At 38.1% G+C, this 24,448-nt stretch overlaps 1 protein-coding gene across 1 annotated transcript in view; it reads right to left on the bottom strand.

Moving 5' to 3' along the window:
* The window catches only part of LOC106655174 (heterogeneous nuclear ribonucleoprotein K), a 57,826-nt gene that overhangs the window by 20,033 nt on the left and 13,345 nt on the right, over positions 1–24,448 (bottom strand). The window contains exons 2-5 of the mRNA XM_023461462.1: positions 21,743–21,777; positions 6,690–6,798; positions 4,030–4,086; positions 1,461–1,504 (exon numbers count right to left, since the gene is read on the bottom strand). Of these exons, the coding sequence (XP_023317230.1) occupies positions 1,461–1,504; positions 4,030–4,086; positions 6,690–6,794 (206 nt within the window). The 5' untranslated portion in view covers positions 6,795–6,798; positions 21,743–21,777. The remainder of the gene's footprint in view (positions 1–1,460; positions 1,505–4,029; positions 4,087–6,689; positions 6,799–21,742; positions 21,778–24,448) is intronic.

Here is a 24,448-nt window from a genome sequence, read left to right as displayed (position 1 = left end):
GGCGATATATTTTAACGTTGTATCCGTACAAGCTCGTCTGTAAAAATTCTTCAGAAGTAATAATTATTAGTCATGAATGAAAGTATTTTTATTTACTCTCGTTTAGAGCCATTCAATTTTTTATCATGCAGTTCATAAAATTTGCGAATGAAATAATTTATCAATAGTAAAAATACTTTCAACACATTTCATTTAAACTTATAATTAAAAACCTTAATAGTATTGTCTATAACATATTGAACTGCCTTTTTACTAAATAACCATTATGATTAGTGAATAATGAGAGGTTTACACGAAATTATGAGCATTCCGTTTGGACTGAGTATCATTAGCTCAAAGCTTATTTGCATTTATCGCATGAATTAGTTAATCGGTGTGCTTTTGGATTATTTACAAAAATAAGCAGTTACCACCAATAAACGCATACATAAAAATCGAGGCAGTTTGTCGTAAAACTATATTTGATGACTTTCATCAAATCATCTGGATAATAATATTTATATATTTTGTTCGGTAAGGGAACTTCATAGTTCGGTATAAATCTCAGATTGGAGCAAATCGCATTGAGAATGAAAGAGACCACCTTTTATTAAAAGGAAATAAAAGGGTGAAATCTCTCGTACCAACTTTTTCGACGTTTAAACTGAAAATTATGAGATACGCTATAGCTTCAACAAGTAATGAGTCAGAGAAGAAGAATGAGTTCGTAGATGCTGCATACGTATGGAATAATTTTTGAATTTGCTGCAAAAAATGATAGTTTTGGAGACCACAGAAAACTTTTAGAGGGTTTTTGGCAAATAAACCTGTCGATTGAATATTTATGTTACAGAATGAATCATTTGAGATCAAAATATTTCTTTTGAAAATTCAAGAGTAAGTGAAAAAGCAAGAAAGTATGAATCTACATCAATGCCTTATGATTTGTATTGTTGTACGAAAATTGAATGAACAATGAAATCAATTGTCCTGAGACCAGTTTCGTGGTAATATTTCAGTGTATTTTTTCGCTTATTTCGGCTTAAATAATGTATTGAATGAATCTTTGATAGATAAACATGAGTTAAAAAACATCGTCAAAGATTGAATAAAATATGTATGACTAAAAATAGACATCTTTGATGGAAATAGTTATCTTACCTTTTTAATTCATATTAAGAAAAAAATGTTTATATTTCCATCAAAGAAAAAGCTAATATTCGCGAACAATTTTTAAAAATAAGAAAACAACCATTACATATCGTAACAGCGATAATATTTTTTGTAAAAATCATAACATAATCGAAATCATTATTTAATCTATCTTTTCCTTATTAAAGCTCCATTACAAAAAAGAAAAAGTTAAAATAAAAAATCTAGTATATAATGATGTAAATACCATTGTATAATTGTAATATAATGAGAGAAAAATTAGCGAAAAGAGAATTAGAAACATTAAAGTAGTGGTGTTTTGGCATTACCGTTCGGGTCCATAACAATCGGGTACAGTGATTGAGGCTTTGTACTGTTGGGCACAGAAGTAAGCGACACATCGGTGGCATTGTTGGAGTGGCATACACAGTTGTTTGGTGATATTCATTGTTCATTGGCGTGGTAGTTGGTTGATTGGTAGTTGGTGGTGGGCGAGGTGGTTGTGTGCGTGGTCCCACAGTTCGGTTTTTTTCAGGCAGTTCAGGTTCCAGAGTTCAGGTCACAGGATACGGTGTTGTTGTTGGGTTCAACAACAACGCACAACCCCGTCGTTGTGTCGTATCAACAACACACACGGGACAAGCGGCATCATCGGGGTCATCGGGGCGGGGCCAGGGCACAAATCATATTCAACCAAGTTAGATAACCACCTCATACAGCAAGTAGTACAACGCCGTGCTCCGCAATTAAGTACAGAGACGCGCGTATGTTTTTTCTTTGCTTTTTTTACAATCTAAATTCTTGTATTTTTCTGATTTTCGTGAAGAACTTACTAACTAACACAGACATACCAAAGCAGGTTTGTCTTTTGCAAATTTTTTTGGAGATCGGTCGTTTACAGTTCTTTTCGAATTTCCATCTGGCAAATCGATCCAAATCAATTTTCCTATTAGGACTGATGGTTACGTCGCAGACTCGTATTTGCAGGAATGTATAAATATAGGCCTACACGGACAAACGCTAATTTGGCCTAACAACGCTTGGACAATATGGTGGTAATGCACATGTCACATATGCACATAATGCACTGATTGATGGTCAGAGTGAAAATAAAAACTGTTCAGGCAATCAGGACGTGTCAGGAGCCTCATTTTTTATAATCTCAACAGAAAATCGATTTGCATCAGATGTAAAATCGTAAAGTACTGTAGTTTACATTGTGAATAGACAATTCGACTCAATTATCAATAAACAAGTTCTTATGTAAATAAGTAACAAGGTCTAAGCTACAACATAAAATCTCTAAGTTTTTAATACAAGTGAAAAATAATAAAAAATGATACGTCAAGAAATAGTAAAATCCTTATGTAGGTGCTGGAAACTGGTAAAAAAAGAATGTTAAATGAAAATACAGGGAATTTATATTTGACTGTATGACGCAGCATTTTTCACCATTATAAACCGATCCCCAAAGTGATGAAAGTTAGACATATAAGAATAAAGTGCACGACGTGTTTCATTATTTCAAAGGCTCTCGTATAAAAAATATATATTACCACCCTCTACGATTCCCAGCGCTTTTCAAATAGGGGAAAGGTAATGATGGTTAGTGGGTATAATTATTTTTTCTCCAATATCGATTCAGGTGTTTTTCGTTTTATTTTTTGGCGAATGCAAATACGTGAAAAAATTTATTTTTCTCAAACGTCGAAGTATTATTGCACTAAAGTAATCACTAGAAAGCGGTACCAAGATTGTTATTTGAGGTATTGGAAAAGAAAACGAAAACGAAGGTGTGTCACCGTAATACTACTACCTCGTGGTAAAATGAATGCTTTGAAAAAGATACCAAAATATAATACGTGTTTATAGCTAGTACGAATTTAGTCATGTGTGCATGAGTGTGGGTGAGCGAAAATATACTAGATGTAGCACGGTGGTGCACGCGTGCTGCTCGTTTGCCAACGTACAATATGTCGATGCTTTGTACAAAACGTACATGCACCCCTAATATATATTATAAGTAGAGGCCACTTTGGATACTACCCATTATTGCACGCACTACTGTGTATAACTGTCGTGAGGATAATATCTATACTATTCCGGTAATTTTGCACTTTTTTGTTAGGTTGAAAAGTGCAATAAAAAGATTTTTGGACGCATGTGTCACGAAAGAAAAAATTGCAAAATATAGATTGATATTGAGTAAATGTAACGAAGAATGTGTGTACATAACGAGCAAGAATACACAACGAAGTATTGAGTTACGGTGAAATGGAAATTCTAATTAGAAATAGTCAGCACAAACAGGAAATAATTATGTAATGGTAGATGTTTTTATCTTTGCTATACAATTTTTGAACAACAATTTTCGTTATTTGTCAAAAATAATTATTATTAACCCATTTTTGATATTGCGCACATTTTCTTTTAAAATTTCTAGGAATCAAGGTTGTTTTCATAAATTACAAGTAAATATTAAAAAAAAATCTTCGATAAAAACAAAAATTTGACGTAACGGATTTCAGAAATCAAGCTATTACTTTTTGTAGATAACGGCCAATTTTTCATTAAGCGGAGAATCAATTATTGCAAATTTCCCGGAGTTCAAACATTAATCTGGCTTTACTTTTTTACAAGTGTTGTATCAGCTATATATGTTTTTTTTTACTTTTTTCATGCATTATACCCACACTCACGCACATTTTGTTTAAATAAAGATAAAGAATAGGAAAACTGGGGAAGGGTAGTTTCGTAGAACGGATTCAAGCGCTAATCAGCCTTATTATTTTTTTTAAAATCTTTGACCTTTTAAGGATATTTTTCATGATTATATCTAAGGAGAGCGATTCAAGTTAAAAAAAAAAATTAATAGATTCTTTATCTCTTTTTTCTTACCTGACTGCGGAGCTTGGCGATATTTTGACCTCCACGTCCAATTATTGATCCAGCAATCTGTAAATAAAGAAAATAATCAGCAATAAGTATATATGTCAAATATTTATAATTATAGAAAGTTTATAAAAGTTCGATTGAATGAGAATATAAAGCAGCCATACACCGACTTTTCTTCAACAGATGAATCCATAAAAAAGGAACTTAATTAGACTCTAAATCACAAATGGAGTATGCACAAGTAGAACTCTATGCTATATAACACAAGCTATGGCTCTTTGCAGAAAATACGAGTCGGTATTTGTATTAATAAACAAAAAACTAATGACTAAATATTGCAATTATCAAGATAATGTTTTAATTTTAATAACTTAAATTTCTTAGTGAAATATTTTTGAACTTTCAAAAATACGATATTTCTATATAAGTAGAGATTATATTATTTTAACAATAATTTTACCGAATGCAAAGTTTAACAAAAAATAAACATCGCATCAATACAAATTATGACGAAGTATGCAAACTTCAACGTTTTTATTTTTATTTTAAAGGTTCGTGTAAGTCGTCGCGCGAGTCGTTTAAGCTCATCGGAACTTACTGTACAGCGAATAGAGGTACAACAAACTCATAAGCGTAATTACTCCGATCCTCTATTCGCGATAAACTTCGACTCTGGGAACAGCCTGAATATTCTCTGTGGATGAATAGCACCACTGGTAATTTTTATCGATGTTACTTTTCTTTATAAGACCAAGGTACACAAATTGTAGTGCGACATTCAGGTCGTTCGTTATGTGTTATAAACACGAAACGGAAAATGGTCAAATGTAGCTCCCACACCTTTGTGACAGAGCCTTACATAAGTATCGGTGATGTAAGCCACGGTTACACGCCGTTAGACGTTTCGTCATGCAAAACAACTTGGGCGTTACATTCAAGTTCAATTGCTTGACGCATCTCTTTATGATCGGTCACATCGCGAAATTATCTTAGTCGTTAGAAATTTATTGTTTTGAAGTAACAATTTTTAATCTTTAAAGTGAAATACTATAAGTTGAATGTTAACTAATTCAATAATTAAATAAAATAAAAATATTTTAATTTTCACAAAGGCAATGATGAATATTAAATCATGAAAATTTAAAATAACAGAGTAACATTCAAAACAACTGTATATCGAGTCTTTGATCACGATTGTATGTATCTACGTAAACGCAGCATCGCAACGTTATAAATTGTATCTCTTTGCGCATTTGCACGCAACAAACTGCAGAACGAGTTTTTTTTATGTGTATTACCATACAGCAACACCATTAATGCCGTAACTCCGCACGCATAGAAATCTTCTGCAGCTATACGGTTTGTCTACCGTATTCGCGAGTCAGGATAATACACTATGGAATTATGTATATTTTGTACAACTTATTCAGAAATGCATAATGCAATTGTCGTTACAAACAGAAGATTACACACACGCTGGTGTAAAATTTATCGTTTCTTTCTGCTGATTTATAGCTTTGAAACGATGTCCCATACTCAGGAATGCATCAAGCACAGAAAGAATTAATCTGACAGAGAATATAGCTGTCAGAATTAAAAGATCGAAACGTTTGCTCTGTCGAAACTCTAATGTTTTGATATTATTTTCACGAATGCACAATTTACGAGGAACACTGAAATTGGCAATATTACTAGCAAAAACTTGCATACATACCACGTGCATATATCACCAAAAAATTATTCGGTGCTCTCTGCTTTTTCCACCGCGTATCTCGGGTATGTACACAAATCGTAGAATCATTCGATATGTTCATGGGAGCTTTAGATGCTTCGTGAAACTTAGAAGGAAATTCAAATTTGAGTTCAGTCAGTCGACATGATTACATAATATTTGTAATTTTGGTAATGCTCGGAGAGAAAAGTTTGCAGCTCTGCAGATATCTAACTGCAGTCAAAGTTTTTACACTCGCTTTCGAGTTTTGGAATATAAGCGAGGCTTGTTATAATATGTGCAGAAGCTGCGAGGCTAGAACGTCTTATTCGATAGATAAAATCGAAACTCATTGTTTCCTCCGATGAATTTCCCGCTGGAGATCTCTTTTCCTCTCCTTTGCGGCTCTGAGTCTCTCGAGAGAAGCTTGCAAAGACGATCGCGAAGAAAGAGGTAATAAAAGAAAACGTGTGTTCGCCTAGGAAATGTATAAGTCTTGTGGCTCACGGTATCGCACAATGACCGGAAGTCAATACAGCTCTGCTGGGTCTTGAGCTCATGTAAAAATTAGTACCGTTGCATCGACGTTTTCTGCCTATTATCATCTCATCAAAATTCTTATCACTGATACTATTGACGAACTCTTGAAAAAAAAAAGGTCATGCAAAATCACTCGTACAAAAACTTATTTGGCTTTCGAGCATATCACTCGACCTCTTATATTTACAGGCAGACTATTACTGTAGCGGTAGAGGGGGTGTCAGCAATTGCCATTAATTGAATAAATCGAAAAAATCAGCAGGAATAATTTTGAGAAGCTCGAAAGCCCACGAAGATTGAAACGTTCAAGAGCGCTAAAGTACCGAAATTGTGCGCAGTGCAATTGTCAGCGAATCCGAGTCGAGTTGACCTGTTTCGAATTTACCGAGTGAAAAAAAAGTGCAATACTCACTCTGCTTGGAATAAGGAATCTTAATTCCTCATCGCCCTGTCTGTAGCGCTTATTGGGAGCGGGGCCTCCAGGGCCACCTCCGGGTGCATCTGCCTCACGCTTCATTTTTCTGAAACACAAAATTCCAAATTATTATCATTTAAATTCTAACAATCTGTTTCAATTACTTTTAGTTGGAAAAGTTAATGAGAAACGTCGAATATTTAATCTAGTGAAAATGATAATAGAATTTTTTTTATATAATATGCATCTTTTTTTATAATCTTAATATAATACATTTTAAATTAATATGAAATGCACAAGCATTAAACTGAACATTTAAAGCATGGGACTTATTTGAGGGTGAGCACGGACGTGTAACACGCAAGGAAATAAATCCTTGATGCTTTCAAAACTTTTTAAATCGATTTGAAAATTTCCAACTGACACTATGTAAGAGCCAAAAAAGATATGAATTAACTTTGCAGTGAATCATAATAGCTATCATTGTTGTAAGTATGAGTCACGAGCACTGGGTATGCAAATATGCTATTTGTGAGAGAGCTATTATTCTGATAGGGTGCAACTGAGAACATGGTTGACTACATGTGACAATTATATCAAGTGGTGTTCAAAAAGAAAGCTTGGAAATTCGTAACAATAGTTCACGAAGATGTATTTCTCTCGCTTCGATGAAACTTATTAGCGTCAATCAAAACGCCACTTATCGAAGAGTCTTGCTAAAATAATTGCATTATATACCTCCAAGTCTTTGGCCATTAAGAAAGTGTACAGCTCTCATTAGAGTCTAAAACAGTAGAAAAATCTAACAGAAAGAACGAGAGAGAAAGAAACAAGTTATCGGTGCAGAAACGAAGCGAAAGATCCCCGCTGACTGCAGAAGAATGTATAGACGAGAGGAGTCACGAAGTCGCACAATGTCGATGGCTCGACGTCGACGACGACGCGGACGTTCCACTCAACGGAGCGTGCCATTCTACACTACGCCTCTAGAATACAACTCGAGCTTATAGGTGTTATCAATGAAACGAACTTTTCCATTCATTGCGAGAGAAAAAGAGAAGGATGGGGAGGCAAAGTGCACGTAAGATCGGGCTTAGTTCAGCATTTTTTATCCGCAGATTAGTTATAAATTATAATTTTGTTTAAATTGGCTACAATGCGAGCACGACTACCGCTTAGAAGACAATTTTAGATTTGCGTTGTAGTATGAATTGATTTTAGTTGAACGTAAATAGAACAGGGCAAAATGACGTTCGTTGTTAATATTATGCTCGTTTCTTATCTGCTAACATAGAAACTGTTACGAATCGACACCACGTCGCGAGTCCCTAATTCAGTCATTATATTATTTTTGCCGTTGCTGCTTCATTTAAGCTGTGAAAAGAAGAAAACAATTGGACGCGTGTAAACGGAAAAACTTATATCGTCTTTGTCTGCTCGCACATATTGTTTTGGAACAAACGCGCAGCTGTACGTGTGCTACTATAGTTGCGCATAGAGAAGAGTTTAGGCGCACGAAACCATCGCGATAACAAGGCAAGTATACATTGCGGCTGGAAGTTTTTGCATTTTAAGCGCGGCGACGACGACAACGGGCGCAGTCGAGGATAGCCTGAATAGACCGTGTGGCTGTAGCTCGTGACACAAAGAACGCGAGCGCTAAGTAACGAACTTGCAACGGGCTGCATTACGGCCGCGCCAGAGCGCGCATATATATACGAGGTAAAAATCACGCATTGTCGTGTTGTCGCTGCGATGCGCCCAGGCCATAAACGTCATCGAGATACCACGTGAAATATGGAAAAATATTGAATTGACTTTTCCCGATTTCACATGTTGCCGTGGCGAGCATTTTCATCATCGGATATTTTAATATTGCCAGCTGCAATATTTTGGATGCCAATCCTCTAGTTCGAAGGCTTTTAGCCATCCCACCCATCGCATTGTTATGTCGAGTTTGCTTTGTTTGACAAGTTTAACGTACCGGAATTAGTCTCAACGTTGTATATACATTTCGAGACATTTCCGTAGGATTTGCTTGTAATTCTCGGTAGATTTGGTTATGATCACCTATCGATGTATAACCCTAGAACTCTGTATGTCTGTTTCTCTGCTTTTGGAAGGCGTTAATTAGTGGAATTCCGAAACTTAACTCGATGATACAGGTAATCTGAAGTTGTCAAGGAGATACCGAAACCAAGGTTAAAATGAACATATTCAAACACGTTTAGTGGTACTTCTTTTGAATTTATTTTTTTAAACTTACATAATGTCTTTATTTTATGGTTTTCCTTATATTCTTGTAGTTATTTTTCAAAAATATTCTGTGGAAATACCGGAAAACGCGTTCAAAAATGTTTATTTTAACATTTGCTCCGGTATCTCTTTAAACTTGAACGTACAAATTTCGAGTTCGAGCTTGACAATGAGAATTAGTTACGTATAGTCGGGCGCGAAACGCAGTGAAGCAACCCGGAATGCAGAAGCAACATTTTTCTGATATCAATTATTGTGGATGCGAGGAGAATATTCGTCATATTCGCAAACAAGAGGCGTAAAGTCAGCCTATACGAGTTAATATTCCGAATACAAACGCAAGTGTACGTATCAGTATTAATTCAAAACTATGGCAAAGCAGTGTCGATAGAAACTGCAAGAATTTACGTAATGCTCTAGACTCTAGGTCTCCTTCGAGCATAGTTTAATCGCATGAAACTCCGACAGCCACACAGGCAGGTACATAATGTTTGTGTGGTATTACGCATTTCGAGTTCAATACCGTTTCAACTCGTTTGAGGACCACTAGAATTGCACTGTCTTACTTGACAACTGAGAGCCTGGCGACAAACCTCTACATAGTAGATAATAACAATTGAAATCGTACAGCATAATTAACTTCCAAGAACCGATTGAATTTATCTGCGTAGTTAAGGCTTTTCAATCGGAGTTAATGCAAACTTTGAACGCTGCATGATGTAACGAAAAAAGTTTCAAAACAGTAACTTTGAGTTTTTAAAACAATTATTTCGATAAATAAGTGGCTCAATTCATGGTAAATTGTTCACTTAGCTTTTTTGAGAAATTACAGTAGAAATCTTAAAAAGCTTTTTTAAAAATTTTTATTTCGATTTGAATTCGGTATCGCAGAGGTTGTATAAAAATCCTTTCTCATTTTTCAACACATTATAAGTCGCGTGAAATGATTATAATCGAAGGTCGCGGGAAAAGGCACTCGCGCGACAGTGCAGTGCATACGATTGCGATCTTTAGGCCGTACGCGTCGGTCTGGCGCACGGATCATTGAATAATTTAAAGTGTACACGCGTGGTAACGACGATTTCGCGCCTGACGCGTGCGGAGAGCTGATTCTCCCGTTCATTTCGTATGTAATATGCATAACTTCGGCTGCGACAATGGTCCGTCGCGGACTTGGATCGATACCTGTGTCATGACTGCACTTGACGTGCAGAGGTAATTTTCTGAATGTTCGAGTATAAGTTGAACCGAGGAGAATTGATTATTTGTACATTTTGACAGCAACACAATTGTGTCGATAATAATCATTTTATAGAATGAATTCTTTTGCAATCGTCGAGAAGACGACTAAAAAGCTCAAGTTAACGAATAAACAAAGGATGAACAACCACAGTGTCATCTCGATACAATCCAACGTACACACAAACGAATTGGTTTGTGCACGCAGTCAAATGCTCAGGTGCCTTTGATCGCGGTCACCGATAAGCTGTATGCACGATCAAGCTCAGGTATCAGAAGCAATGAGAAATGGGTTTGCTCATAATAATATGTAAGGGGCTATATGTGGGGCGGTGCAGTATTGGCAATCTCAGTTGACGTTTCAACGATCATGCCGATTTTATCGCGCGCGCAAGATCCGACAAAGTGTGTATGTAACATTTGAATCGTAGCTTATTCAAGCCAAGTTATAAGCTGAGCTATGTAGATTGCAACGACGACATAATGAGCTTAAACGATCGCAGATTCAATCTGAAACGCGAACGATATCTCGAGAAGCGGCGAGCGAGCAGCAAAAGCTCTGCTGGCAATGCTTTAATAAACTTTCTTTGTGCATCGCGCTAGAGCGAGCCTGTTCAAACAGCAGCGTCGGCAGCAGTGGCGCATTGTAGACATATCACACGCACGCGCTCACGTACTGAACATTCAAATTCACAACTCCATTAACGTCAATTCGCGCACTGCCATCTCTCGTGCGCTGTTCATCTTTCCCTCGTCTTTCTTCCATGCCACTCGGTTGAAAAAGATTTCGTTTTCGATGCCCGCTCGCAGTGGATCTTACAGTCTGCACGTGCTTAAAAGTGCCGTTTACGCGAAATAAAAGTCAATTCCTCATTTAATTGTCCTCAACGTGGCGTTCCAACGATCGCGCGTCACTTTTCTTGATCCAGTCTCGCCGCGGTACTAATCCCGAATTAAGCTCCGCGCGCTAATACGATTACGTAAAGCGAGTCGACTACTGATCATTAACCCGACGTTAGAAAATTAATGCTCAACCTACAGAAAGCATTGTTACATTTTGAGTACTTTGATACTGCGGAAAGCGTCATTTCGGAATTTTCAATTTCGTTTCATTTGGATTCTTACAAGTTGAAATTCGATAGGCTCTGTATCATGGCCTAGTGCTCGCGTACAAATAACGCGACGCATGTGTTTAATACAGCTCTGTTTCTGTATAATCTCGTTAATTGGATACGCAACGAATGCGCGTGTCCCAAGCAAACGCGGATAATTAAGCTTCCTACATTCAATATGTAATGCAAAGCAATGCTTCATTACGTAAATCAAAATCAATATATATACATCCGCTGAATTTATCGAGTATTTAAAAACTATTGATTGGAGTATTTTTGCATTTCAGAGAACGAGAGAACAAATGTTATTAGAATCGCGACATATAGAGCAAATACGTCCTAGTAATCAGAGATTTCTGTAAAAAATGCTAAAAATGCTTTTACACACGAATATCGTAGGGTAAGTCATAATAAGCTAGGCTCGTTTTACCAAAGAATTATTGCGAAGAGAAGAAATAATACTCGCGGATGATGGATCGGAATGTGTTGAATCGCAAAGATGCATTAAGATATGACGAAACGCAGCGGGAGGGGCCCGAGTACACTAAATTAAGAAAATTCACGATGAATAATTGACACGGCTGTCGGTCCACTCTCCTCTATTACGCGTAGCAAGTTTCGCGCAAGCCACGGAGGAATTTGAATTACCCACGGCGGAGGACGGCGCAGTTTTCGTCGAGTGCAGCTCTAGTACGTCGTCGTTACACATGCATACACGGTGTAAAACTTGCCGGGGAAGTTTGGCGAATTCGGTCCTCGCGAAGTGGGGCTGCTGTCGGCTGCGTAACAAGCTCGCAATATTATATCGGAGAGAATATATATCGCGCGCGCGTAGATGTAACCACGCGCTGACGCAGTTACGCAACCTATTCTCCGGTAGCGCGACTCTATGGCTGCTGCAGCATTATACGCGCCGCGGAGCTGCCACATAACCGCTGTGCGCGAGCGGGCCGCATTGTTGTGCGCAAATAGAAAAGCTAATTTGGAAAAATGTAACCAATTTACTCAGAGAGCTGCGTTCGCCAATATACAAAACGAGTTTCGTCTGTTGTTGCGAGGCGATGTATATCTACGATGGGCACGTTGCGAGTGCAACCCCCCGAAAAACTATAATTCCCCGTATACGCTGTACCAAATGTCTCACGACCAGTCTATGTCTTTCCTTCCTGTGTCAGAGCGATATACGCATGTTTTATCGATTTGTGACTTTCCGGAATTGTCAAATAATAGATAGTCTGATTATCCGAGGTGAGTTGAATTCAATTCAACTGAAAGTGGGTGAAAGAGGGTTTATTGTGGATTTACTTGAATGTTCTCTATTGTTGTATCATAATGATATCAATAATATGATAAAACCTAAATTCAAAATTATTCAATACGTAATTGGGTCAAGCCATTTGCAATCGAAACAATGATTTACGAATTAAAATTAGATTAATTCGAGTAAATTATTTCTCTGATTAGAAATGAAAATTAGAATGCACGTTTATGCAAAGTATAATTTTCTAATGATAACTGGCATATCTCATAGCTCAAATGTCTTTAAGATCTATGTCGGTCAACTCGACTCCAGTGCGCAGAGTTGCAAACTTTCGGTGTTGTAACTCACTCGATATGAGAAAGTTCGCAACAGTTTTCTCTCCCGCCGTACCGAATAACATACATCTTCGTACACATACTCGAGTCATATGAGTGTATATAAAAGTGTCGTGCATGCACGTGACTTAATTCTCTTCGGCCTGCTTGACCCGAGAGCTGCTACAGCTGTGACGACGTTTAATGAGCACATCCGCGAATATGCGCGGCTACAGAGCATTTCTTTGCTCTCTGCGCGCTATAAAAGCTCACGAATATACGTTCAATAGCTAGCGTATACATAAGCTTTGGATAAATCTGATGCAACCCAATGGGTTTCGGTTCGATATTTTTTATTTATTTATTTTTTTTTTTTATGCATTTGCCGCGCGATGTCATCGAAAATCATAATTTTTCAATTCGGTGTGCTTCCACGGACAGCGAGAGAATCGCCTCGGGCTATTTCATGTGAATCGAAAATTGTTTACTACGATCCGAAAAAGGTCATTAACCGCGTTGACCTATTTGCAAACAAATTGTCTATCTTCCCATTCTCTTTTATCCATGGCATTTGCTAATTCGTTTTTTTTCAACATTAATGACACAGTGCTTTAGGCAGATTGCGACAAAGCTACGGCACCTTTCTAGTGCATCTGCGTAAATATCAGTCGACCGAAATTCGCTCGACAGAGCTAAGCGGAGAAGATGACTGCGAGAGAAGAAAAGAAATAAAAAAAGTCAGGAGGCTAACGTCCTGCTTGTAACCAGTCAGACCACTGCGTACGTTATTACTACTATCCTCGTTCTAGCTTCGCTACACATACACGTAACTGCAGTATGCTGTACGTTTGATAAATAGGCATGAGTTTATATTATAGTTGGATAGGTACATGGAAATGCGTTTCGCGCGTTCCCATCATCTGCCAAGACGAAAGAGAGATGAACGAAGAGGCAGCAAGAATCCAACTATATTCCTTATACCCCTAGGAGAAATTACATTTTGCGCTTGCAATACAGAGCCATAAAAATCATTGCAACTATTTGGAGTTTAAGGAATTCCAAAGTAACGTTCAGGTAAAATTTAATCTTACAGTTTTATTTCGACATTTAGTAGTATTGTATACGTATAATGAGATGTATATAATTTGGATTTAGGAGGAGATGATTCGAAGCGAGAAAGATCGGGAACCGCAACAAGATGAAACTTTCCTTTCTTCCTTCTCAACTAGGGTAGCTATGTAGAATAATAAGGCTGCATTCTGTTCACGTCTTCGTTTTACCAACGACGACGACGACAACGGCTATATATGCGCCTGTGACCAAGTCGGGACTCGATCAAAACACGAGCGTGACCCGAAAATTAATGTAGACAAAAACATCAACGATCCCTCTCTATTCCAGCTGCTTTTCGAGACGAATAATCTTTTCTCGCCGCGACTGTTTTACATGTTAATGGTTGATTACGAGGCCGAGGATCAAAAGCAGAAAATATCGCGATATATTTTCCGACGCCTATTCGAATGGCTATGATTCCGTAAACATGAAATATAAAAGATGCTCTTTCTCTAGGTTATTTTAAGATATACGAGCGCTAAAGCTCGAGCAACTGCGCTGTACGCGTAAACTCTGGAAAATGCACTAGAAACAAAGCTGTACATTGCAGCAGTACTGGGGTTTATTTACGCGTAGCATAGATATACTCAGCAGCGGTGTGTGCGCGTGTTTGCGATGCAAAAGACATTCACTCGGTTAACTTGGTCGCAGCTTATATACACGAGCTGTGCGCGCTTTGTTGCAGCTGTAAAGCCGGGGCAAGGTGTGTTGGCGCGCGGCAACCCCAAACAGTCGGATGCAGAGCGTCGGAGTTGGGTTCGCTAGGTAATACATGCACGCGGACGATCGAGAGAAAAATAAATTTGGACGCATTTGCTAAATGAAATTTTTGAAAAGCTGCAGCGCACGAGGGGGGTTGCCGTGGAATCGACGCCTGCCCACCGCAGCGAGAAGCGAGAAAAAAAGTTGGAACAACAACGAGGGAAAAATCTGCGATTCGTCGGCCGCGCTTAACACGAGCGGTAAGCGAGGAAAAATGCCTCGATTTTTCACAATTACGCTCACTGGTTGAAGTATATACGTGGTACAGCACTGGTGCAAGAAGAAGCAGCAGCAGCAGCACCGCCTCTCTCTCTTTATGAAGCGCACTCGGCACTCGACAATCGACCTACTCAGTTCTACATCACTTTATAACATCACACGCGTGCACAGGCACACATACACTATATATTGGCCGGGATGAGCTGCTGCTGCTGCAGCAGACTCGCAATATTCACGAGGGAAATTTATCAAGCCGGGCGGAATTAAAGCCTTCACGGTGTTGGTGCTGCGTTCAATAACAAGCGGCAGAGAAAAGCAGCAAGGTAATCAGTCGGCAGTCTCGGCGCACACCTCTTTGCTTCGCTCCGAACTCGTAGACTCGGAAGGTCGCAGCACTCCGACACATGCCATATTATTATATTTATATGAAAATCTACAAATGGTAACACTCGCATTTACAAGCATCAACTCACGTACCTCGTCTAAGGGAGAGAGAGCGTAAAAAACAATTTGCCAAGTTGGTTGCGGGTGCAAACGACAGGGATAAAATTCACTCGTGCAAAAGATGAGGCGCGAGATGCGTAACGCGTATATTGCGACGACGGAGCTCGCCGCTGCTGCTGCTCTACTCGGCCGGTGCGAGTCGCTGACCGCGCGCGCTCTTCGCAGCGTACACGGACTATCCACGCTCGTAGCTACCCGCACTGAAACCCGATGCGCGTCCGCGTCCCCTCCTCGCGTTCGCGCGCGCTCCAACTCGCTGCTCCGTCTCGCTCGCACATATACACGGAGCAACGACTGCACACGGCGAGAGAGACTACTGCTACTACTCGGTGCACAATGAGCGCCGTACACACACACACACACACACACACACACACACACACATACTCGTATAGACCTTGTTGCCCTTCTCTGCCGTGTAACTTACACTTGTGCACACAGCCACAGAGAGGCTCGGTTGCGCGCGGCAGGAGAGAGAGAGAGAGAGAGAGAGAGAGATGGAAAGAGAGTCTGCGAAAACAAAAATACGCTAAAAAGAGAGAAGCCTCGGGCGTGCAATGTGCACCTTGACTGCTCTCTGTGTCGTGTACTAGTGTGTGCACCGAAGAGAGGAGGGAGATGTATACAGATGAAAACGCGCGCGCGAGAGAGTTGAGATTCGAGCGCCGTAGGTAGCGATCTGTGTAGCGCAGAAATCAGCCGCCTCTATATACCTATACCTACCTGTGCGCGCAGGCAGAAATATCGTTCTATCCTACCTGTATTCTGCCGACTGGCGCTCTCGAGATAACGCCGCGGATAAATTTATGGACGCTCGCTCCAACGCTAACGCCTGCCCGTGCCTACCTGCCTGCTGCACTTTCACTGCGCTGCACACACTCGCTGCAATATTGAGGCATTCGACTGCTGAGCTTGTAATGAAGATTAATGCAGTACCGGTTACAGCTCGTCGACGCACTCGTCATCCGATTAATTATAATTTCAAGCTCTTTGTAAATATAATCCCTCGATATAATTATAATTTGTGCAATATGCACCAAACGATTGTTGTGCTCGCAATTATTTATCTCAACTGTTACATTTGTAATCCTGACTCACTTTTTGAAAGAAAACATTATTTACCAAGCCCACCAACCGATAGGATTATTCCATCTTCAATTGGAAAGGCAATATTGCTTGGATCGTTTTCCATTTTATTTTTTGCAAATGCAATATCGAGAGATTCGACGAAGCATTGGCGGAAAATTTGAAAATATACATGGCAACGCTTTGGAGAGACTTAAACCAGATCGATATGAAGTTGTTGTGAACGAAAAAAGTGTGAAAGACCGACGATCGTCGTCGAACCTCTCGGTCTATGGCAATGGACCCCCCTGAGACACGATGATTAAAATACGGCTTCGATTTTCCTATTTTCTGCTCGAAACATCTCGGTTGTACTTATTGAAGTATTTATCTTGTGCCGATTCTTCAATTATGTAAGTAAAGCAGTTATCGTGCAGGCTCGAAAATATTTTTTTGTAATTCAATACAATGTGGTTTCCTATTTTTGTGTTTAAAAGCATAGATTTGTCATTGAAGTAAATACAAGATTTTAATTATTACGAGTCGATAGTGCCGCTGAGCAAAGTTTCGATTTAAATCGTGTTAATTGATTTTAAATGAAACTCACTTCATTTATGCTGTAAGAATGAATAATAGCAAACACATGACGTTAAGACGATGATCTACGACAGTCATTTGTATGAAAGAATCGCGATGATCAAATTACTAAAAACATTTTCTCTTTTATCGTGATTAGTTTGCAAAGACATTGAAAGTCTATGAAGAAGAGCTTCTTCCTGTCCTTGTTTTAGTTTCTCCCCCCAAAAGATGAGTCAACTAATATCGATCCACTTCGTGTAAAGTAAACCATACATAAACCGCGTTAAAGGACCATATAAAAGTATCGATCAAAACACGTGTCATCTTTGATAAAACCGGAGAAATTATCAGTCATTTTGTCGATGATAAAACTATTGCGATAATTGTAACGGTTGAAAAACCATAGACATTCAATGAAATTTGTTTCGTTTCTGATAATCGCGAAAGCTCATGCTAAAGCAATTTTTCAACTCTAATTCAATTGGATGTTTCGTCTGTTACAGAAAACATACTCTTGTAAAGCTTTGATTAATATAACTCACTTATATGGAGAACCTTGGCTTGATGGAGCTCAATCAGCAGTTCGGTGGGCCAATGCACATAATTAAATTGAAAATTGAACTTTGTGAACAAGCGGATTTTTCATTTTCTTCAGCAATATGTTCATACGCGACGATACACACACACTGTTCTATTCGCGGTCTCTTTCTCTGTCTCTCTCTCTCTCTCTCTTTATCTTCGGTGCTGAACTTGCGAGTGTGTAATCTATATATATATCGATCAGTCCGATGGGCGGGTGAATACTGAGTGCGCTTTGCGAAAGTCACCCCCTTTGACGCTGCTGCTGGTCGTTGCGCCGTTCGGGGGCTCCATATACTTTTGCAAGGGGTTCGCGCCTGCGCACCCATGACGTGCAACCTTCTCATCTCATGGCAAACTATATACTCTTTTTATATAACAGAAGATATTTCGCGCAAATGTGCACTTTTAAGTCTCGCCACTGCGAGTATTTTCTGTCTCGACGGCGCTTCTTCACAAGCTCTCCATTGGCGAAATAAATTATCCAGATCACGCGCAAACGCGCTGGAATTTTGCGGCTAGTGACCAAATAATTTTGCGTTTGATGCTTTTGCACAAACTTTTCACACATTTTTTAGGAAAACAGACAACTCGGATGATTTCGAATGGAAATTCTAGTTAAAAACTAAGAATATTAAATTCTTAAAGCAAGTCTAATTTTACTAAAATGAATAAACAAAGTTTTCTAGGACTACATAGAGGGAGCTTGGAATATTTGAAACACAAAATCATATCATTTTTATCGATTGAGATAAAAGCTCCCGATTTGTATGCTTGGCAACAACAAAATGCACATCGCAAAAAGAAGTGAAGAAGAGAGTAAGATGCTTCGGTAACTTCGTGGGTAAAGCCATTGCGGGAAACATCCATTCGCATATACGATCGTTTTCTCATAGAGTAAAAGAGCCTTTCTCTCTCTCTCTCTCACTCTCTTTCTCGTGCAAAGCAGTATGTATACATTCGAGAAGCGGCAGCAGTCATGCAGAGCACAAGCCTCGACGGCGACAGCAGATCGACTTAGCCATTAGCCCGAGCTTTGGCCTGTAGGCTATCGTACTATATAACTCGAGTTTATGAACTCTTGCTGCAAGAATCTTTACTCCAGGATTAAAGTTAGTGTTTTGTTTGGCGAATTTTCACACTGTGATTTATTCACTGGTTTTATTTTGACTTTACCCTTAAATGACAAACTTCGTCTTTAGAAAGTCACCGCTTACGGAGGGAGAAAAATTAACACCTTACGGTACCCGACTTCATCGTGGTGACAAATTACATAAAATTATCAAATACTAAAATATATATTTTGAACATACCGTACATTTTAATTTAAGAGGAAACTCAAGAGTACATAGAAAAATGAGCTTGTACAAATTTAGTTAATATCTCCTATGTTTGCTTTTTAAAAAATGACGTACCTGGGTTGAGGTCTGGCTTGTTTAGGCTGTATGACTTATTAATAAAGATTAAACATTTTCAGCTTGAAGTATGCAACACGTCAAAAGTAAAAAAATTAACTTGAAACTGACAGCATTCGAAATCCTTATCTTACTCAGTAATTTTCACAGTTTTGCGGGTAATTTATCGGCTTGGTGGTTTATCTTTTCAGTTTTCTGGTTATTTTACGGAACGTTTGAAGAAAATTTGTACGAGAATAATTTGAATGTTAGATGGTATCGAGTGAAACTTCATGCTCCGTGAGGAGAAAATTTTTAGACGTCCAGGAAAAATATATTTAAAACTCGGCATATTTTTTCTCGAGAAAAAATAGTTTTCGTGAAACATATTGAAGATAAAATAGAATTTTATTTCAAACGTAAATAATTGAAACGAAAAAAAACGCATGGATATTTTTTCTACGAGTATGGCCACAATGGGTACTTCACTCAGATATTTTCTTTTGCGATGATTGCGTTTCTTTCGAGGCAAAATCCTCAAATATATTAATAACTCCAGCAAGGATGGAGAATATTGAATAAAAGCAAAACTACTTCGACGAAGTAACAAAATGAAAAACCTGGTTTTCAATCAAGAGTTGCGTAAAAAATCGAACAATAACAAGCTGTGTAAAGACAATCATGAAAACATTTTACATTTCCTCTCTGACTGCAGGGGGGAGCTGCTGGCTTGCGGTAACGAATCGTTACACAGCCACTTGAGCGCGATATAGAGCAATCGCCCAGTGAGCATCCCTTGAAACAAACGCGTGGCCGAGTGTGAGCGGGCATATCGTCATCGCAATGTGCGAGAGAGAGAGAGAGAGAGAGAGAGAGACGCATCGGCTACACAATGAGCGGTGGCACGCGATTTAGCCGTTGTTGCGGCCACGTTTGCTAATCTCCTTCAAATGCTAGTACACAATAGGTGCCACTGCACTACATCGACACGCATATATGCACGTAGTTGTAACGCGGACTAATGCTTTGGGCTTATTTACACTCAACAAAATTACCTCTTGCTGCTCGATTATAGTTTGACTTTCGACGACATGGAAATCTTTCATATGCATGAGGACGTTTCAATCGGGATAAGATACATTTGATCAAATGTCTCTAGATAAGTTCAAGAGTAGTTTTTTTATCGATTGAAAAATTTTTCATAATCTGTACCCGATATTTTATATTTCTTGTCGGCAGTTGTATAAAATTGAGTACACATTGACAATTGATAACGTAACTGTTAAATACATCAATGAGACAAATATTTTACCATTGGTCCACAAATAGTTTTTGTAAATTCGGTTATGATTTACCAAAACAGCGACACCAATTTAGTTGATAGACATCCTGGCTCATATCGTCATTCATAACGACTCGTGAAATCGAGATAAGTATATTATAATTATAAATACCCTCTGTAAAGATGATATTTTACTTTCTTGAAAACGAGAAAGTTTCGAAAGGAAATCAAAATTTTGTTTACAACTCGTGCTAAAAATACTGAGTACAGATATTATTTTACTCTACACCTCAGGCCAATATTATTTATTGGTACGATAGTACATATAATATCCGTGGCTTCTGCGTGACCGGAAAGCACAAATGAGGTGAAAAACGAGGCAGGATATTGCAAGGCGTGCATTAGTTGCAAGAAAGTGGTATATTGTGCCGAGCATTAAGATTATTGAATACTGAACGGGGTAATTACATGATTATGTTTATCAATGGCTTACTAATCGATATTGACTACTGCACATCTTCAAAATTAAATCTTGGTTAAATTAATTTGTTGAATTCAAAGATTTCTATTAAGATGAATAAATGAAAAAGCGAAGAAGTCGCTTCGCTATCGATGAGTACTAATCTTGTCTTTTCATAGTTCTAGACGAAAATATTGTTTACATACATTTTCATGTTTGTTTTTATACAAATATAAACCGTAAAGATGTGACGATTGGCAAAAAGCCAAATTGAACTTTGAAATTTGTCGGGTGTTTCATTTCGAGTAGATGAGTGACATGCCCTATCTACGACATGTTCTTACTAGTTTGTTAATAAATGACCATTCAGTAATATTACAAACAGATTGACGCAACTAATTGTAAAAATGATGAACTTTTAATAAACTCATTAGTTTTCAAAAGTGTGTCATTGTAAATTATTTAATTGCAAATGAACTAAACCGCTTTTCACTAGTCAATTAGAATAATGTACGGATTGTGACATTAAAATACTTATACTGATAAAGAAACCACAGGAGATCTGGAACCCAGATCTTGTCTCAATTTTTGGGAATTTCTTACCGCAAAAAGTACCCGTACTTTTTATTTTGATATATTAGAACCTGAAGCCCATTTTTAAGAAAAAATGGTAAAGGTCCATGAATTTTAAAAAATAAGTAGTTCCCAAACACTTTTGGGGAAGTTGTGCACTCCGTATTTTATTAGGTATCTTTACATATTTATGTATTCATAAAGTATTTTAGTAAAAAAAAATATATATATATTTTTAATATATTAGTTCAAATCACAATTAAATTAACAATTCCAGAAACTTGACTGATTACCCGTTTTTCAAAGTGTTAAAACAAAATATAATTTTAAAGACTTACCAACTAATGTCCTTGACTTCAAAGTTTTAGACCTCCTATAACAAAAAGCAATTCATTGTTTATTATAATCTTGAATGAAGAGAAGCTTTTATTAAAATTGGTTATATTTTATAATTTGTTTTATGCTTCATTAAAAAAAAACCATCGAAATTTGACATTCCAATGTCCTAATTTTTATATCGAATGATTAAAACATTCATTAATTGCAATTGAACGACAAGATAATGAAAGTACTAAAACAATATATCAAAACGAAAATAAAACAGTATAGAGCACCTGTCCTGGGTTTTAAATCGACAGAGGAATTCGGTTTCCAACAATGGAGTTATCTGCTTGCAAGATTAACCTTTCGAAAACTTAGGGTTAAATGCCATGAGATGTAAAACCGCGTCACGCAGAGGTGAGCACGAATTCAATTTAACACCCGCAGGCAGAATAAAACAAACGACCTTCATTCACAAATAGAGAAACAAACATCCAATTACCATAAGCACAGGTGCACAACAGTTCAAGAAAATCAGCTCTAATTTACGCGAATGACGCGTAGTCTATCCTTTTGGAAAAGTCTTTTGTACGGTGTAACAGGCGCCGGCGTACATGTTGCAACTGCGATACGAGTCTTCTACACACTATGTCTAGTCTTCGCTTTTGCCGAGGACACAACATGATGATCGACGTGTTCGCGAACAGATCGCACGAGTTAGTGCAGTGCACTAGAGCTCGTGCAGGTCTCTTTATTTTTCGCACTGTCCAATCAACGTCGAGCCGGTAGAGCCCGTGCCCTGAGTCAATTGGTCGTTGCCTGTGTCGTTACCCTGGGTTACCACTGGTATCAACAATCCAAGAAACTTGTAACCCTCAGGTCGATATATAGCCATAGTCCAGAGTGAGAGAGAGAGAGAGACTCACATACACCGAGTACTAAAGTTTACCGGTTCGGGTAAAGACTTCACTAGGAGGGGGAAGAAGCTTCAGACGATAGCTTCTTTTTTTATATAGTCTTTGAAAATTTGGGGGGTTTGAAAGTGCACCTTTGTGATGCTGCGTATAAATGGGTTTTATTTCATCAGAAATTTCATAGTCGATTCATCAAATTTTTATTTATTGCCGAGTACGAAGAACGCTTGCATAAAATGGTAATATTAAAAATACATCTTTGTGTATTTTAACGAAAAGACATATACTTAAAAAAATTTATAAACAAAGATAATATTAGCTCACAGCTAAAAATAAGCATTATACACTGTATTCAGCATAGACTCCGTCATTTTTAACGCAAACAATTTACTACTAAAGGTGCATATTTAATTGCCGTCGAAGATAATGAGCCATCTCATTACAAATAAACTTGATTAAATATTCACACAATAATGAAGTAAACACAAAAGTTCTTCGATCGACTACTCTCACTTTGATAATAAAAAAGTGAAATGAAGAGAAATGAAAAATTTCTGCGGAAATTAAATGCTAACAACAGCAGTAACAGTTTTAGTAGCACAATAACTTAAGGTTACTGAAAAGCTTTGGGCATTCACGACTTCGAGCATAAGTATTTAAAAAAATGTATGCATGGGTTTATCAAATGTAAGGATACAAGTCATTCACTACCACCTGATTCGATGATCTAAAGGAGAATTTGATTCGCGGTAAAAATTCGCCCACGAAGATTTGCACAACGCGCTTTGTTGCAACACCCAAGACGCCTGCGAGGTGCGTGTGTGTGCGACAACTGTACATGACACGATGACGCAAGTTTTACCAAGCTTATAAGTGGGCATATTACTGCTCAATAAATGTCTCGATACTTAATGTGACTCTCGTTAAGCTCATCGCAGATTAGGAGAAAATTTAGAGCACGCAAAAAGTTCAAATAATTAGCGAGATCGTTCGGTCATGTAATTTAGCATTATTAGATGATTAGTTAGTTTGTTCGGTTCAAATTTAATTTGAGAGAACTTGTTTTGCGATCGTCTGGTTAACTTGCTAATGAAAATTTTTTATGAAAATATCCCAAGAAACCTTGGAAAATCTCTATAAGCGAGCCAAAAGCAGCAGTGTAAACGAGCATCGTTTTGAAGGGATATAATAGCATTGGATCATTATAAACACGTGTAGAGAGTACCACGTATAAATTATATTTCGGGAAAAAATGCTAAATCGAGGTAAAAAGAAGAAGCGAGTATTCACAAGGGAAGTGCTATAGCCAGTCGATATCAATATTTCACAATGGGTGTCCGCTACCTACGGTCGTCGTTCGTGCATCGATCGCTGCTCGCGGCTTTTGCATAATTAATCGACTATACTTGCACGACCGACGACGGCCAAACGATTCAAACTTCCCGCGGTTTCGCGTTATTCTTCTTTTACTTTTCCCTGCTTCTAATTCTCAATATCCATCTATAGCCAACCATCAGTCCATTCCTGTCTCCCTTCCTCCCATTGTCCAGTCCAATGGCAATGGCCGCTAAGCCTCGGGATCTTATGTACATACAACTTGTATATTCATCGAGAATCGACTATCTTACTACTTTTTTCATAATGGCATTGCGATTATTTGAAAGTGTCTGTTTTTCTGGTTTTTCATTTCAAAAGACTTTAAATGGTTCCTTCAATAGTTCGTAAAAAAGATCACGATGTGTTTTTGATTTTTTCAAATAATCTCAAGTTAAATGCTAATAATTCGTATAATAAAATGATATCTCGATC

This window comes from Trichogramma pretiosum, unplaced genomic scaffold, assembly GCF_000599845.2.
Source record: "Trichogramma pretiosum strain Unisexual culture from Peru unplaced genomic scaffold, Tpre_2.0 scaffold2, whole genome shotgun sequence".
Taxonomy (NCBI): Eukaryota; Metazoa; Arthropoda; class Insecta; order Hymenoptera; family Trichogrammatidae; genus Trichogramma; species Trichogramma pretiosum.
This window is presented reverse-complemented; position numbering and strand designations above follow the sequence as displayed.